Below are 15,131 nucleotides of genomic sequence, written 5' to 3'. Positions count from 1 at the left end.
TCTCTCTTCCAACTCTCACCCCCCTCTCCATTTACTTACACAAATCTCGCAGATACCCCAAGCAGCGGTGCACGCAGTACCAATCCTTCTGTTATGCCACATCTCGCAGCTTAGATTCATTTGCTTTTTTTTTTAACTCTCCACGTTTCTGCCTGTTTCACTCTCTCTTTTAACTCTCACCCCCCTCTCCATTTACGTTTCTGCCTGTTTCACTCAGCCACGCAACGCCACTCAGGCACGCAACGCCACTCACGCACGCAACGCCACTCAGCCACGCAACGCCACCCAGCCACGCAACGCCACTCAGCCACGCAACGCCACTCAGCCACGCAACGCCACTCAGCCACGCAACGCCACTCAGCCACGCAACGCCACTCACCCACGCAACGCCACTCATGCACGCCACTCACACACGCAACGCCACGCACACATGCAACGCCACTCAGCCACTCACTGCCACTCAGCCACGCAACGCCACTCAGCCACGCAACGCCACTCAGCCACGCAACGCCACTCACCCACGCAACGCCACTCAGCCACGCAACGAAATGGACATAAGGGATGCCGTGCAAGAGAAAATTACTACACACAAGAAAAGTGCGACCGAAAAACACGTACGCCAAAACGAAACTCAATCCATGCCAAAGAATAAAACTAAATAGCAGCCATTGATAAAATACTAAACACACTCTAATGAGAGGAGCCAGACAGAAAATACGTACGAGCAAAGCAAAACCAAATACAATAATTACATTAACATCAATAAAAGGAAAGGCATAAACAAAAGTATAAGAACTCACAAAGGCACTTTTTCATAATATGCAAATAAAATTGTCATTACCTGTCGATCGTAGCAGCTCATTCCCTGAAATGTAGAAAATATAAAAAAAAACACAAAAAAGAGAACATACACAGTGCATACATTATACTTTTAACTACAACAAGCAACTAACAAAAAAAATGAATAGCGGCGAAACAAGTCACATACCGGTACAAATGACACAAGCAAAAGCTAAGTCAGAGGGAAAATAAACATCACAGTGCCACCTCAGGCGAAACGGAACTACTGAAACTACATACCAGGAAGACACTAGCAAAGATTACTCAATGCATCCCAAAGAATCTACTTAAACACGAGCCAACATTCGCATAAAGATCAAGAAAAATTCAAAACACAAGGAAAGTGAGCGAGAAATAACAAGGGACGCAATTTCAAAGACATAACACATACAAACATAAACATTGCTTTATGTAACATTTCGAAAAAACTATATTTTTCAAACATATATCTTTTAGAACAGTACTAAGGAATATTGTAACTCAAAACTCGATAATACACATGGCGCAATACAAATAAAACACTCATACATCCTAATAAAACATTATTAATAATACGTATATACACACACGTATTAATACATTCAAATTCATGTACTCACTTTTAATAAATGTACATCTTACCAGTCAGACGACGCAGCAACAAACACGGAGGAATAACACACCTTTACCGCACGAACATTCACATCAATTTGGAAAAAGCCCCGTTGACGCATGTCAAATGCAACGCTACGTCACACAACGTAGAGCTGCGATTGGCTAAAAATTACGTAACGCTCATAATTACATCACCATCAATTAAAAAATAGAACGCTAACATCCCTTACGTAACAAACGTAAAGGGAATACATTGCGTAATACCCTTTACTAGAACAGAAAAACAAAAACTTTTATTTACATACACTACATAATTTTAGAAACGTATACACAAGCCAAGTGCGACCAAAAAACACGTACGGCAAAACGGAACACAATCCATGGCAACAAATACACCGAAATAGCAGCCATTGATAAAATAAAAATCAAATGCAAGAAGCCAGGCAGAAAGTACATGCGAGCAGAGAGACCTAATAAAATAATTACATTAGCTTTACAATAAGCAAATCAATAAACAAAAGTATAAAAGTCACAAAGACACGCTTTAATATTATGCAAATTAATTTGTCATTACCTGTCCATCGTAGCAGCTCATTCCCTGAAATAAAGAAAATATAAAAAAGAAAACACACAAAGAGAACATACACAGTGCATACATAAAACTTTTCACTACAACAATAAACAAACAAAAAAAAAAACTGTGCACGCACTACCAATCCTTCCGTTATGCCAGATCTCACAATCTTCCATCACACACGGAGCTGCTCCAGCACAGGCAACGGCAATGCAAGCTTCACTCAAACACGGAGCAGGTACAGCACAGGCAACAGCATTCCCTTACACATGGAACAGGTACAGCACCGAGAGCTGCAGTGCAATCTTCCCTCACACATACATCAGGTACAGCACAGCCGGCAGCAGTGCAAGCTTCCCTCACACACAGAGCAGGTACAGCACAGGCAGCAGCAGTGCAAGCTTCCCTCACACATAGATCAGGTACAGCACAGGCGGCAGCAGTGCAAGCTTCTCTTACACATGCAACAGGTACAGCACTGACAGCAGCAGTGCAAGCTTCCATCACACACGGAGCAGGTATAGCACAGGCAACGGCAATGCAAGCTTCACTCAAACACGGAGCAGGTACAGCACAGCCAACAGCAGTGCAAGCTTCCCTTACACATGGAACAGGTACAGCACCGACAGCAGCAGTGCAAGCTTCCCTCACACATAGATCAGGTACAGCACAGGCGGCAGCAGTGCAAGCTTCACTCGAAAACAAGGAGCAGGTACAGCACAGGCAACAGCAGTGCAAACTTCCCTTACACATGGAACAGGTACAGCACCGACAGCAGCAGTGCAAGCTTCCCTCACACATAGATCAGGTACAGCACAGGCGGCAGCAGTACAAGCTTCCCTCACACACAGAGCAGGTACAGCACAGGCAGCAGCAGTGCAAGCTTCCCTCACACATAGATCAGGTACAGCACAGGCGGCAGCAGTGCAAGCTTCCCTTACACATGCAACAGGTACAGCACCGACAGCAGCAGTGCAAGCTTCCATCACACACGGAGCAGGTATAGCACAGGCAACGGCAATGCAAGCTTCACTCAAACACGGAGCAGGTACAGCACAGGCAACAGCAGTGCAAGCTTCCCTTACACATGGAACAGGTACAGCACCGACAGCAGCAGTGCAAGCTTCCCTCACACATACATCAGGTACAGCACAGGCAGCTGCAGTGCAAGCTTCCATCACACACGGAGCAGGTATAGCACAGGCAACGGCAATGCAAGCTTCACTCAAACACGGAGCAGGTACAGCACAGGCAACAGCAGTGCAAGCTTCCCTTACACATGGAACAGGTACAGCACCGACAGCAGCAGTGCAAGCTTCCCTCACACATACATCAGGTACAGCACAGGCAGCTGCAGTGCAAGCTTCCATCACACACGGAGCAGGTACTGCACAGGCAACGGCAATGCAAGCTTCACTCAAACACGGAGCAGGTACAGCACAGCCAACAGCAGTGCAAGCTTCCCTTACACATGGAACAGGTACAGCACCGACAGCAGCAGTGCAAGCTTTCATCACACATACATCAGGTACAGCACAGGCGGCAACAGTGCAAGCTTCCCTCACACACGGAGCAGGTACAGCACAGCATACCCTCAGACCCTCACCCTCAACACCTCACCCTCACTAACTTCACCCTTATCACCTCACCCACAATTCCACACCCTCACTCACCCTCACCATCACTCACCCTCACTCACACTCAACACATCACCCTCATCTACACTCAACATCACCATCACTCACCCTCAACATCTCATCCTTAACACCTCACTCTTAACACCTCACTCACCCTCACTCATCCTCAACAAGTCACACTCACTCACCCTTAACACCTCACCCTCACCCTCAATACCATTCAACACCTCACCCTCACCTTCACTCAACATCACCCTCACTCACCCTCAACGACTCACCCTCAGTTACACACACTAACACTCAAAAACGCAACAGCACTCTGCCTCTCCATCATTCACACTCTATCCATCATTCACACACTATCCATCTTTCAGAAACTCTGCATCATTCACCCACTCACCATCATTCACCCAATCTCCATCATTCACCCAATCTCCATCATTCACCCAATCTCCATCATTCACCCAATCTCCATCATTCACCCAATCTACAGCATTCACCCAATCTACAGCATTCACCCAATAGACAGCATTCACCCAATAGACAGCATTCACCCAATAGACAGCATTCACCCAATCTGCAGCATTCACCCAATCTGCAGCATTCACCCAATCTGCAGCATTCACCCACTCTGCAGCATTCACCCACTCTGCAGCATTCACCCACTCTGCAGCATTCACCCACTCTGCAGCATTCACCCACTCTGCAGCATTCACCCACTCTGCAGCATTCACCCACTCTGCAGCATTCACCCACTCTGCAGCATTCACCCACTCTGCAGCATTCACCCACTCTGCAGCATTCACCCACTCTGCAGCATTCACCCACTCTGCAGCATTCACCCACTCTGCAGCATTCACCCACTCTGCAGCATTCACCCACTCTGCAGCATACACCCACTCTGCAGCATTCACCCACTCTGCAATTTGAGGAATGTTAGGCCATTTTCTTACACATAAAGAAATTTCAGGACGGAAAACAAGGGGGTCGACGGAGTATAGCATCAGATACGTTAGACACAAAAAAAACTTAACATCATTGACCTAAAAGGATGCAAGGATGTTAATCAGTCTTCGGGCCAAAAAGTAAATTTAATTCGTACGATATTACAACAATATTACACAAAGGAAACAAATACAAATATGTGGCAGGAAGCGAGGACGAGGAGATACAAAGACACAAGTGAAACAGGCAACTTTTTCGCCGGGCAATAAACAAGCACTATTCATCCGGAGAATGGGACGGTTTAAAGACAGTAGTCAACAGTTACACAAAAAACCGGACGCATACAACAATAGCACTTCTTCTCACGGAATTCCGTCTAATATAAAGCAAATATGACGAAATAAACAAAAATTCAGAAACAATCAAATTTTTCAGAGGGAAATAAACAAGAACGATTCATCCGGAAAATGGGACGCATTGAATACAATAGTCGAGATTTACACAAAAAAAGAAACGCTTAACACAATAGCATTTATCCAGACGGAATTAGTTCAAATACAATAAAACATATTACGAACATAGAAAGAGTCAGTCACAAAAATCTAACGAAAAATACATTAGTTCACTGTACATGTCGTTCATACATTGCTAAAAATACTACAGTCAGCAAAGACACAAAGTTTCATTTCATACTTCAAGTACGTCAATAACAAATTATCCGACTACTTCAGCATCACACAAAAAAATAATAAAAAAACAACTTACATCAATATATTACAACACATTTACCACTTCGAAATGAAACAAACCCCTTTTGTATGTCAAATTACCAAAAAAAGGACATTAATACATTACATTACAGTTTAACAAAACATATGCATTACACATCGCCAATAAAAAACACTACTTTATGTTACATTACAAACATTTACAAATATTACGAGTGAATTAAATAAATTTAGCAAGTATTTAAATTTTACATAGTATATATACTACATTACATTACATTAAAATAAACTTAGGAATACATTCTTACCTGTCAAACGACGCAGCAACACCACCGGGACAAGAACACGCCTTCCGCACACCAACATTCTCGATCAATGGGGAATTCAACGGTTGACGTATGCAAATCGGAACGCTACGTCAAAAACGTCGCGCTCCGATTGGCTAGAAAAATACGTAAACAAAAAACACACACAACTCAAAAATAAACTAGACCGCTAAACATAGCAGACGTCGACGTGACGCTATACGTCGGCCATTTTAAAAAAAAAATAAAAACGAGACTACACAAACATGTTACAAAACATACACATAGTTAGTACAATACATACACATTTAAAATTACATACTAATATACACATAAGACTGAAGTAATACAAAGGGGACACCTTTAGTTACAAACAACACATTACTTAATTATTATTAACATATACACACACTCTTAACATCACCCTCACACAACAAAACTATCACACTCTTTCACACACGCTCAGTAACGCTAAAACAACCACGCAACGCCACTCAGGCACGCAACGCCACTCACGCACGCAACGCCACTCAGCCACGCAACGCCACTCAGCCACGCAACGCCACTCACCCACGCAACGCCACTCACCCACGCAACGCCACTCAGCCACGCAACGCCACTCAGCCACGCAACGCCACTCACCCACGCAACGCCACTCACCCACGCAACGCCACTCATGCACGCCACTCACACACGCAACGCCACGCACACATGCAACGCCACTCAGCCACTCACTGCCACTCTGCCACGCAACGCCACTCTGCCACGCAACGCCACTCAGCCACGCAACGCCACTCAGCCACGCAACGCCACTCAGCCACGCAACGCCACTCAGCCACGCAACGCCACTCAGCCACGCAACGCCACTCAGCCACGCAACGCCACTCACCCACGCAATGCCACTCACCCACGCAATGCCACTCACCCACGCAATGCCACTCACCCACGCAACGCCACTCACCCACGCAACGCCACTCACCCACGCAACGCCACTCAGCCACGCAACGCCACTCAGCCACGCAACGCCACTCACCCATGCAACGCCACTCACCCACCCTCAACCCCTCATCCTAACTCGCAATAACCCTCCCTCACCCTCACTCACTCTCACTCTCACTCACCCTCAACACCTCACTCACCCTCAACACCTCACTCACACTCAACTCCTCACTCATCCCCACCCTCACTCACCCTCAACACCTCACCCTCACACAGTGCAATAGGTCTCGTAGGATTTTTAGTTACAGCTTTTACAATTGTTTATTGCTTTTTTGATTTGTAATTCTTTAGCATTGGCAAAAAAAAATAAAAATGCAAAAGATTTACAACAAAAAACCCATAAACAATTCTAAATGCACTAACTCTAATGCTGCGAGACCTATTGCATTTCCAATGCTTGTTTATATTTTATTCTTTTTCAGTGTTATATAGCGCAAACTCAACCTGAAGGTGCCAGAGCACTTTGCATTACCACCAGTTGCATTACAGACGGACGTATTCAATTTTTAGGCACCGGGAAATTAAATTATTGGCGCACAATCACAGGGTGCTTGTTCGTTTTCCATTGTGGTTTGCTTGTCTCGTTCCAAGCTTTGACTAAACGTAGTTTCTTTTTAATGCGCGGAAGGCACCTTGTTTACCAACTCTCAAGCTTTAAAATACAGTTCACTGTTGTTTCATGGCTACAAAGCTTTTTGAAACTAACTCCGAACTTGACTCGTGATCTTGTATTCTCTGTGGTCATTTGTTACAGGATCTCCACCCACCCTGCTTTGTTTTCAGTGCACCATGTGTTGGGACACTGAAGACGTAGACAGCCCCCTATTTTGCAGTACATGTGAGCGATTGCTTCCCCTTCTCTGTCACTAAACTGTAATGTGTACGTATCCTTATTCTGTACCAAGTTTTATGTCGTGAAGATGTGGTGAAAGGCGTTTGGCTAAATCCACTGCGAGGGTTCTCTGGAAGGGCCGGAATCCTCTATCTCTTGGAGAAATTCGAGCACGAATCAGACGTAGATAAAGATAACGCCTGATTTGCTCAATTCCACAATGATACTGACAACACATTCACAGGCCTTGAGACACGTGCACCCTAGAGGGTGGTCTTTTGCCAGCTGTGCCAGGGTAGTGTAAGGAAAGCCCTTTGTGCTTCACTGGAACAACTGCTGATCAGCTTATGTGCAATTCACCTTCTTTCTTGCACTTTTCCCCGATCTCTTTCGTCCCATTACCAGAGTCTGATATACCTTTGTGAGGGTCAGTAGAAAAAAAAGTAGGGGAGATGACACTGAACTCTGATCCAACCCTGGTTTCTCGCTCGCAGCAATGTGTTCAAAACCCGATTGAAATATGTAGTTTGACTTGTTGAATCTTTAGGCTATTTGAAGCGTTTGTAAATGAATGGCAATTCTATAATTTAAAAATCATCTGTCAGCATAAAGACTCTGTCTAGGGCTGCACATTAGTCCTCCATGGTCAAGTGGTCATATGCGAATATCGAAAGATTGGGCTCGACATTCACGGCTAAGTAGCTTCTCACAATACGGTGTGTATATGTTGTCCCTCATCAAATCCTATCTTAAAGCAGCATAATATCTCTACCATTGTGAGTTGAGAAGTGATCGACAGAAAACATGCTGTGGGATGTCTTTTCAAGGATCGCTCAGTCCTCGTGTCAATAGCCACTCTGTAGTGCTTTTTGGAAATATACAATGATGCCCACATACTAGCATTTCAAAATGTGTTTTTGATGTCTTCAATGGAGGCTGCTTTGAATATGGTGGAACTGACACTGTCTCGGGCACCAGTCTGCTTAGCAGAATGGTAACATAATTATGTGCCTCCCATAGCCGGTCTAAACTGAGTTTTTAATGGCAAACCCACTGCAATAGTAGTCAATAGCAACAACATGCTTGCAGGGTTTTCTCTGAGGGCTTTTGCTACTGCAAGCGGAACATCCTACAAAACATGTGTTTAGCATGGCACAATTCCATAACTAACAATTCCAATACAACCCACATAATTCCACTACACACCACACACACCCACTCCACTCCATTTCAAAATACATAGTTCAGAGACATTTACATTTACTACCCCAATAGCTCTAACTCTCCATTTTTTTAACACCCAAACACACAGATCTGGAGCTTAGCTCCACTTTATTTGTCCTTTTTCATCACCAAAAAGACAAAGCTAGCACACAATTACACAGCACACCACATACATCCAGTCCACACCACACAATTACACACAGTGCCACAAAATTCAACAGCACACCATGTAATTAAGCGCCACTACATACCACTCCACACCACAAAATGCCATTCCACATAATTGCACTCCATAACACACAATCATACTCCGCATAATTTCAGTACTCAATACCACATAATTACTAACCACATAATTCCACAGCACACCATGTCACATAATACTACTACACAAATCCACTCCACCCCGCAGAATTCCATGCCACACAATTACACAACTAACTAATCCAATACAACCCACATAATTCCACAACACACCAAATACATACACTCCATAACACATAGGTAAAAGATATTGCCAATACAATGTCAATAGCTTTAACTCAATCAAATACGAGACCTATTGCATTTCCAATGCTTGTTTCTGCAGCCCTTGTTCAAACAAGGTGCTTAATTAGGCCTGAGGCAATACTGAAGCATTTATACCAACCCAATAAACATGCAACCTGAAAGTGAAGAAGGGTTACCTACTCAGACTTTAATTTGTGTGCTAACTTGGTTAGATAGCATCGCGAAGTTGCTTGGGTGTCCAGTCAGGCAGAAAGCTTTATTTCGGCTAATGCAGCCATAAAAGCACATATAAAATAGCATTATCCATAAAACATGGTTCATAAAATAACATGTTAATTAGAGATTTAAAAAAAAACGTTGTTGTTAGGACCCCTTGGGAGTCAAAAAGTATCAACATATAGAGGGGCCCAACCCCTGAAATCAATTGTCACGGGTGGGGCAATACACAAGGGCAAATACTATAACAAGGACATCTTTTTTTTCTGTGTGACAATTGTGGCTTCAAATTCTCTTGCTTTAGTACAAAATACCACAGAACCAAATGAAATATGCAACTTGCACCAACTTTTCCAGAAGCTGTATTTTGTGATCGACTGGTGGCAATAGCTGTTTTTTATTCTGAATAATTAATAAACAATCAATGTCGGAGACATCCTGGATGATGATGCCACCTGAAGTAAACCTTAACGGAGGAATTATGTTGTAGAAAAGTTTGTTTCAGTGTGACTTAAACTACCTAATTGAGCAGGCCACAGATAAGAAAGTTCCTCTTTACTCAAGTTGGTAAAAAAAACATGTGCCCCCACATAGTTGGGAAGCGTTTGGAGGGGCTCTGCAAATTTTATCAGGGCACAGGCTCCTCCGTTGACTTCTGGAGGGCTGGAAGGTGGGTGCAAGTGGGAGGAGTATTGGGACCTTGCAGAGGGGTTTGAGGATCAGGTCAGGAGGTCCGTGCAGTTTCATTAGCAGACAATCATTCAGTGTCTCCAGCATATATTTTTGTCGACCCTCTTGTGATACAATGGTACTGATGCTTTAGATTTGATCTAGGCCAGTTGATCTGCAGATTCCCTAGGGCTCCAGGGCAAGCCCCATATCCGCATTGCGTATCCTAACCGGTCTCTGTACCTGGACCTCACCTTGTGCCTCCACTATCAGGAAGCAGCCCTTCTCCACTCTACCACCAAACAGGGGTACATCTTCAGCCTGCTCCATCTAAGAGGACCAGTTTCTATCGAAAACAGAGGCCACTGACTGGAATTCTGATCCCAATCTTTCATTTGCCATCTTTAGGTTTCATAATCTCTGCCTACCAGCAAAGGGAGCATTTTAGCAGGTATTTCTGCTCCAAAATCGGAGGAGCAATTGCTGCGGCTTTGAATGTCTGTGTCGGACATTCGAGGTGGGTTCAAGTAGTTGCTGGGAAATTCTGGTGGGAAGCAGCCAAGCAAGTTTTAGCCAGTTCTGTGTTCCCGCATCAGTTCATTAGCTGAATTAGTCTAGAAACCAGGTATTTAAAATTACCATTGCGTTTGAGACGCAAGCCTCTGGGGGTGCTGCTAGCAAAAATACGTTTTTAACTGAAGTGCAGGGAGCCAACATATTGCTGGATGTTCAATGTGTAGTTAAAAAGGGCACCATTTGTATTGTACACAATCTCCATGCATACAGTAGGGAAGCAGATCACAAGTGCATGGGGAGAAGTATTGAGGAAGAATCTGACTTTTTGTACACTATGCAGATTTTAAGAGAACAGCTGGACTCCTCTTCCAAGGGTACAGATGAAAGATCTGGCCCTGCTCTGGGGTCTCTCAATGGATCTGATGCCTCCACCCATCAATTTCCTCACAGCCCTCTGAAGTCCTTGTTCATTAAGGGTTGTTGGTGCACTTTGATTGTGCCCAGTGTCAGTGATTACGAGGGGCATCTCTTCAGTGCTGCTAATTGGCCACAAGGCCTAATCCTGGGAATTGTTTACACAAGTCTTGAGAGGCGTTTGTGGCTGGCATGGTTTATTTTATCTTCATAAATACATTCATTATAAAGATTTCTGGAAAGCCATTATTTGTAAATAAACCACTTTCTAGACACTACCATTAAAGTCAAACCAAGAACAATGATCCCAATGCACAGAAAAGAAGATCCCAAGAACTTCAAAGCGTATTCACTGACCACTAACCGTTGAATACTGAGCTAAAAAGATAGTTTTAGGCAAGCAGCTCTTGAGCAGCCGTACCCTGTTCCTGCCGTACCATTTCCTAAGGTCTCCTTATGATGATGCAAAGCACAATAGCTAGGGACGCCAGATCTTCTGATGGTTCGATTGCCTGCACCTGTCTTCCTTTATTTCTTTAAATACTGTACTATTTTCCATTCCCTGTAACGAAGCATCTGTATATGTGCCTTCCACCCCCTCCAATCATGAGCTATAATTTTGCCAAAATGAAACCCAATTTCACCAGAGCATTCCAGTAACGATCCAGTACAGATCCTCAAAATTACACAGAAGAGCTAACTTAGAAGTCAGTGCTGCTCACCATCCTTGGACCAAAGTGACCATTTTGGACACCTTTCTCTACTCAAAACCTTTGTACCGCAGGGCATTTCCAAACTGCAGAAAAGTCCCTCCTTCCCTCTTACTCTAGGTAAAACACCACAGGCACATCTGCAAGAAGTTTCCATGTAGGCGCACACCCTAATATAGTAAAGACGATGCAGATATTTAAATGAAATCACTTGAAAACAAGCATAAATTATGACTTTCCAGGGGCCATCATTGCCGAACACCCATCTATCTTTGGCAAGGCGCCCAAGTCCACCTTACAGCCTTGGAAATATCACTTTAAGTATTCTCCTGTACATACACAAAATGTGTTAGTCGCCAAGTGCCCTCATTGAGAGCTTGGCCTCCCGCCTTCTGACAGAGTGGCTGTTTGACTTGTGGATGATTGTAAATCACTTCTCAACTGCAGACACCAATAGATTTGACTCTTGTGCTTACTAAGTCAGCCAACAAGAGAATGCAAATGCAGTTCTGGCCCATCACACCCCAACTTTAGAGAGCTTTATCCCACTGTACCCTACTCTGTGGAGCTTTCCAGTGCTGCAGCAAAGGACTCGAGTCAACCAATCCAGCCATACAACTCCCCTAAGAGAGTCCTGCCTGAACCCGAAGGCTGTATGGGTGAGCTTGGTAGGTTTCCCACTGTGAAGAAGGCGGAGAGAACTAATCCCACCAAAAGATCTGCTGTATATGCTGCATGACTAAGAAGATGCCGGTTGTTTATCACAATTAGATGAACTAAGGTGATCTAACGCGACCTAACGCATTACCTGATACAGCCACTATTAAGGGTGGATTTATACAGCCACTATTAAGGGTGGATTTACATCAATTTACTAAGGTGACCCTGTGGGCCCCATTACTCCACAAAAGGGCTTAAAGCCTGATCGAAAGTCTGCTAATCTAGTGTGTAATTTTGTAGTGTGTACAACAGTTTAAGAAGCTGCTTTGTTTTTAGTATAACCGTTCTTCCATTAATAAATTTGTGTGGGGGCTCTCCTAATGTGAAAATTCATTATTTTACCAGAGTATCTAGCTCACTAAACATTGGCCGCTGATGTCCATCCAGTCCGCCCCCGCCCCCTTCTATCTGCTGAAATGCCTCGAATCTACTACTTCTCCAAATTGTAGTGACAGTCATGTTGAACTTTGTTTTCTTACAATTTTATATTAAAGTAGCTATAATAACACCATACCAAATTGACAATACCTTAGAGCAAATGTCAGTAATAGCTCACATAATAATTCTCAGAATATTACGTGTTGTATGTCCTTTTTCTCTAAGTAAAACACAGGGCTTTGTACAATTGTTATGAAAGCGTCTCTCTCTCTCCCACATATCACTATTGATCACGCTGGGACTCTTTTGATTTTCCTATATTTGCATTTTCGATTTACTCCAAGCGTCCATCTTCTAACATCTGGCATGCGTAGCCCTTCAACAATTTCAGAATCTGCTTCTTTGCAATTCAATCTCTCAATAGAAACAATTTTGTTTTTGCCCAGAATTCTGTTTATTCAGTTTTTTATACACACCCATTAACAGTAGAGTTGTTTCCAAAAAGTGCTTTATGCTCTCGACCCAAATGCAACTTTGTGCTTCAAAATGTTTTTTTGGTTGTGCTCCATGTATTGTGGTGCTGTGCAAAATACATCTTGTAGTAGGAACAGTTTTCTTTCTTACTCTAAATTGCAGTTCACAAAAATAGTGCCATGATCTGAAATGCAGTTTCCCATACTGGATTGCTTTCTGTTTGATATACAATTTTGGGTTATTCCAAAAATCTGATGATGTATTGGAGGGTTCCTGCATTACTTATGTTTCTAAAAAGTTAGTCAACTGTATTCTTTTCATGTTGTATGGACTTCCATATTAAAAATAGCTGTGGTGTTCAGAGCACTGTATCCTTCATTGTATGTTCTTCAGGCAACCTTTCTTCTTGGTCTGTAGTTACTGGGCTGCCATGGTCTGTTAAGCAGAAGGAGCAGTTTGATTGACTTGCAGTGCAAAAGTCTTACTGTGATTGTGCTAATGCACTTCTTTCACGTTTGTCAATTACTGATGATTATTTGCCCTGCCATGAAAGCATTGATACTCTTGCCAGTGTAACTCAGTCATACTCTGTTTTTCTTGGACAGGGCCTCAGATTGGAAGCTGGATGCACCAGACTGGACAGGCCGTCTTCGCGTCACCTCCAAGGGGAAGATGGCCTTTATCAAGCTGGATGACAAGGTGTCCGGTAGGTATAGATTTAGATGCTGAAAGGGAAGCAGTGTGGGTAGGGATCAGCAAAAAAATGGTATATGGGATTATTAAGTGGTAGGTGATAGTGGTGTAAGATTGATCAAGGGCTTCATTGGTTTTATAGCATGCTTGAGCTCGGAGGTGGGAAGAGTAATTGACTTAACGAGTACATAAGATGATGATATGAAGGGCACAGAGGTTTTATTCCATGAGCTGTAATCTTGAGGGATCAGAATGCACCCCAGTACTCGACAACTTACCAGGTTCGAGTTGTCGTGCTTAAAATTGTTTTGTACACTGGGAAAAAATGTTTATTGTTTGGCAAAGTATTGAGGTGTCCTAGCAAGAGCTATAGTCGGTGGAATTTTATGATTTCAATGGACTGATCTGAAGTCTTGTTTTGAATATCTCTCTCTCTCTCTCTCCCTCCCTCTTTAGGTCTCGCCTGAGCCAGCGCATGCGCTGTCTGGGCAAGACATTTAGTGAGTGGGCTTTTAAAAGTCCAACCACAGCTTTTTCGGTGGCATGGAGCGTGCGGTTACGCGCACAGGCACGAGCGGAGGCGCCATCTGGCTTTCCTCTCTCCTCATGTTGCTCCCGCGCGCACAATCACTTTTGCCGCCGCCGCGCACACCACTCGCGTGCTTTTTTTTATTTCCTTTTGGCGCGCTCGGACAAAACTCCTGGTCTGGCTGCTACAGCTTTTCCGTTAACTTTCACCTACAACCTTCCTTACACTGACTGGCACGAACTGGCCGCACGTCTTGTTTCATGTAAGTTGGCTTTTCTTTTCGCAATTTGTTTACTTTTACTCATGCGTGTCTTTTTTTAATGTAAGTGGGCTTTTTTTCGCTGATTGTTTACTTTTGCTCACACGCGTCTTGTTTTATGTAAGTGGGAAGGTACGTTTGTATGTTTTCCTCTTGTTGAACCTTTGAGGTTTCAGTAGTAGATTTTCTGCACTCCTTGAGCTGGGTGCATTTTGATGGAAGGCCTTATGCGTCATGCACACTATTTTTAGATGAATTCTGGCTTCAAGAGGTAGCCAGTTCAGGGATTTTAAGTCTGGCGATATGTGGGAACTTGTTTTCGAGCCGGTGATGAGTCTTGCTGCAGCATTTATTGAGGCTCTAAG

The 15,131-nt window shown here is 43.7% G+C and overlaps 1 protein-coding gene across 1 annotated transcript in view; it reads left to right on the top strand.

The window, feature by feature from the left end:
- LOC144768100 (adaptin ear-binding coat-associated protein 1-like) overlaps window positions 1–15,131 on the top strand; it is a 159,967-nt gene that overhangs the window by 32,597 nt on the left and 112,239 nt on the right. The window contains 1 exon segment of the mRNA XM_078651490.1: window positions 13,891–13,991. Within this exon segment, the coding sequence (XP_078507616.1) occupies window positions 13,891–13,991 (101 nt within the window).

The sequence above is a fragment of the Lissotriton helveticus genome, chromosome 7 (genome assembly GCF_964261635.1).
Source record: "Lissotriton helveticus chromosome 7, aLisHel1.1, whole genome shotgun sequence".
Lineage (NCBI taxonomy): Eukaryota > Metazoa > Chordata > Amphibia > Caudata > Salamandridae > Lissotriton > Lissotriton helveticus.
This window is presented reverse-complemented; position numbering and strand designations above follow the sequence as displayed.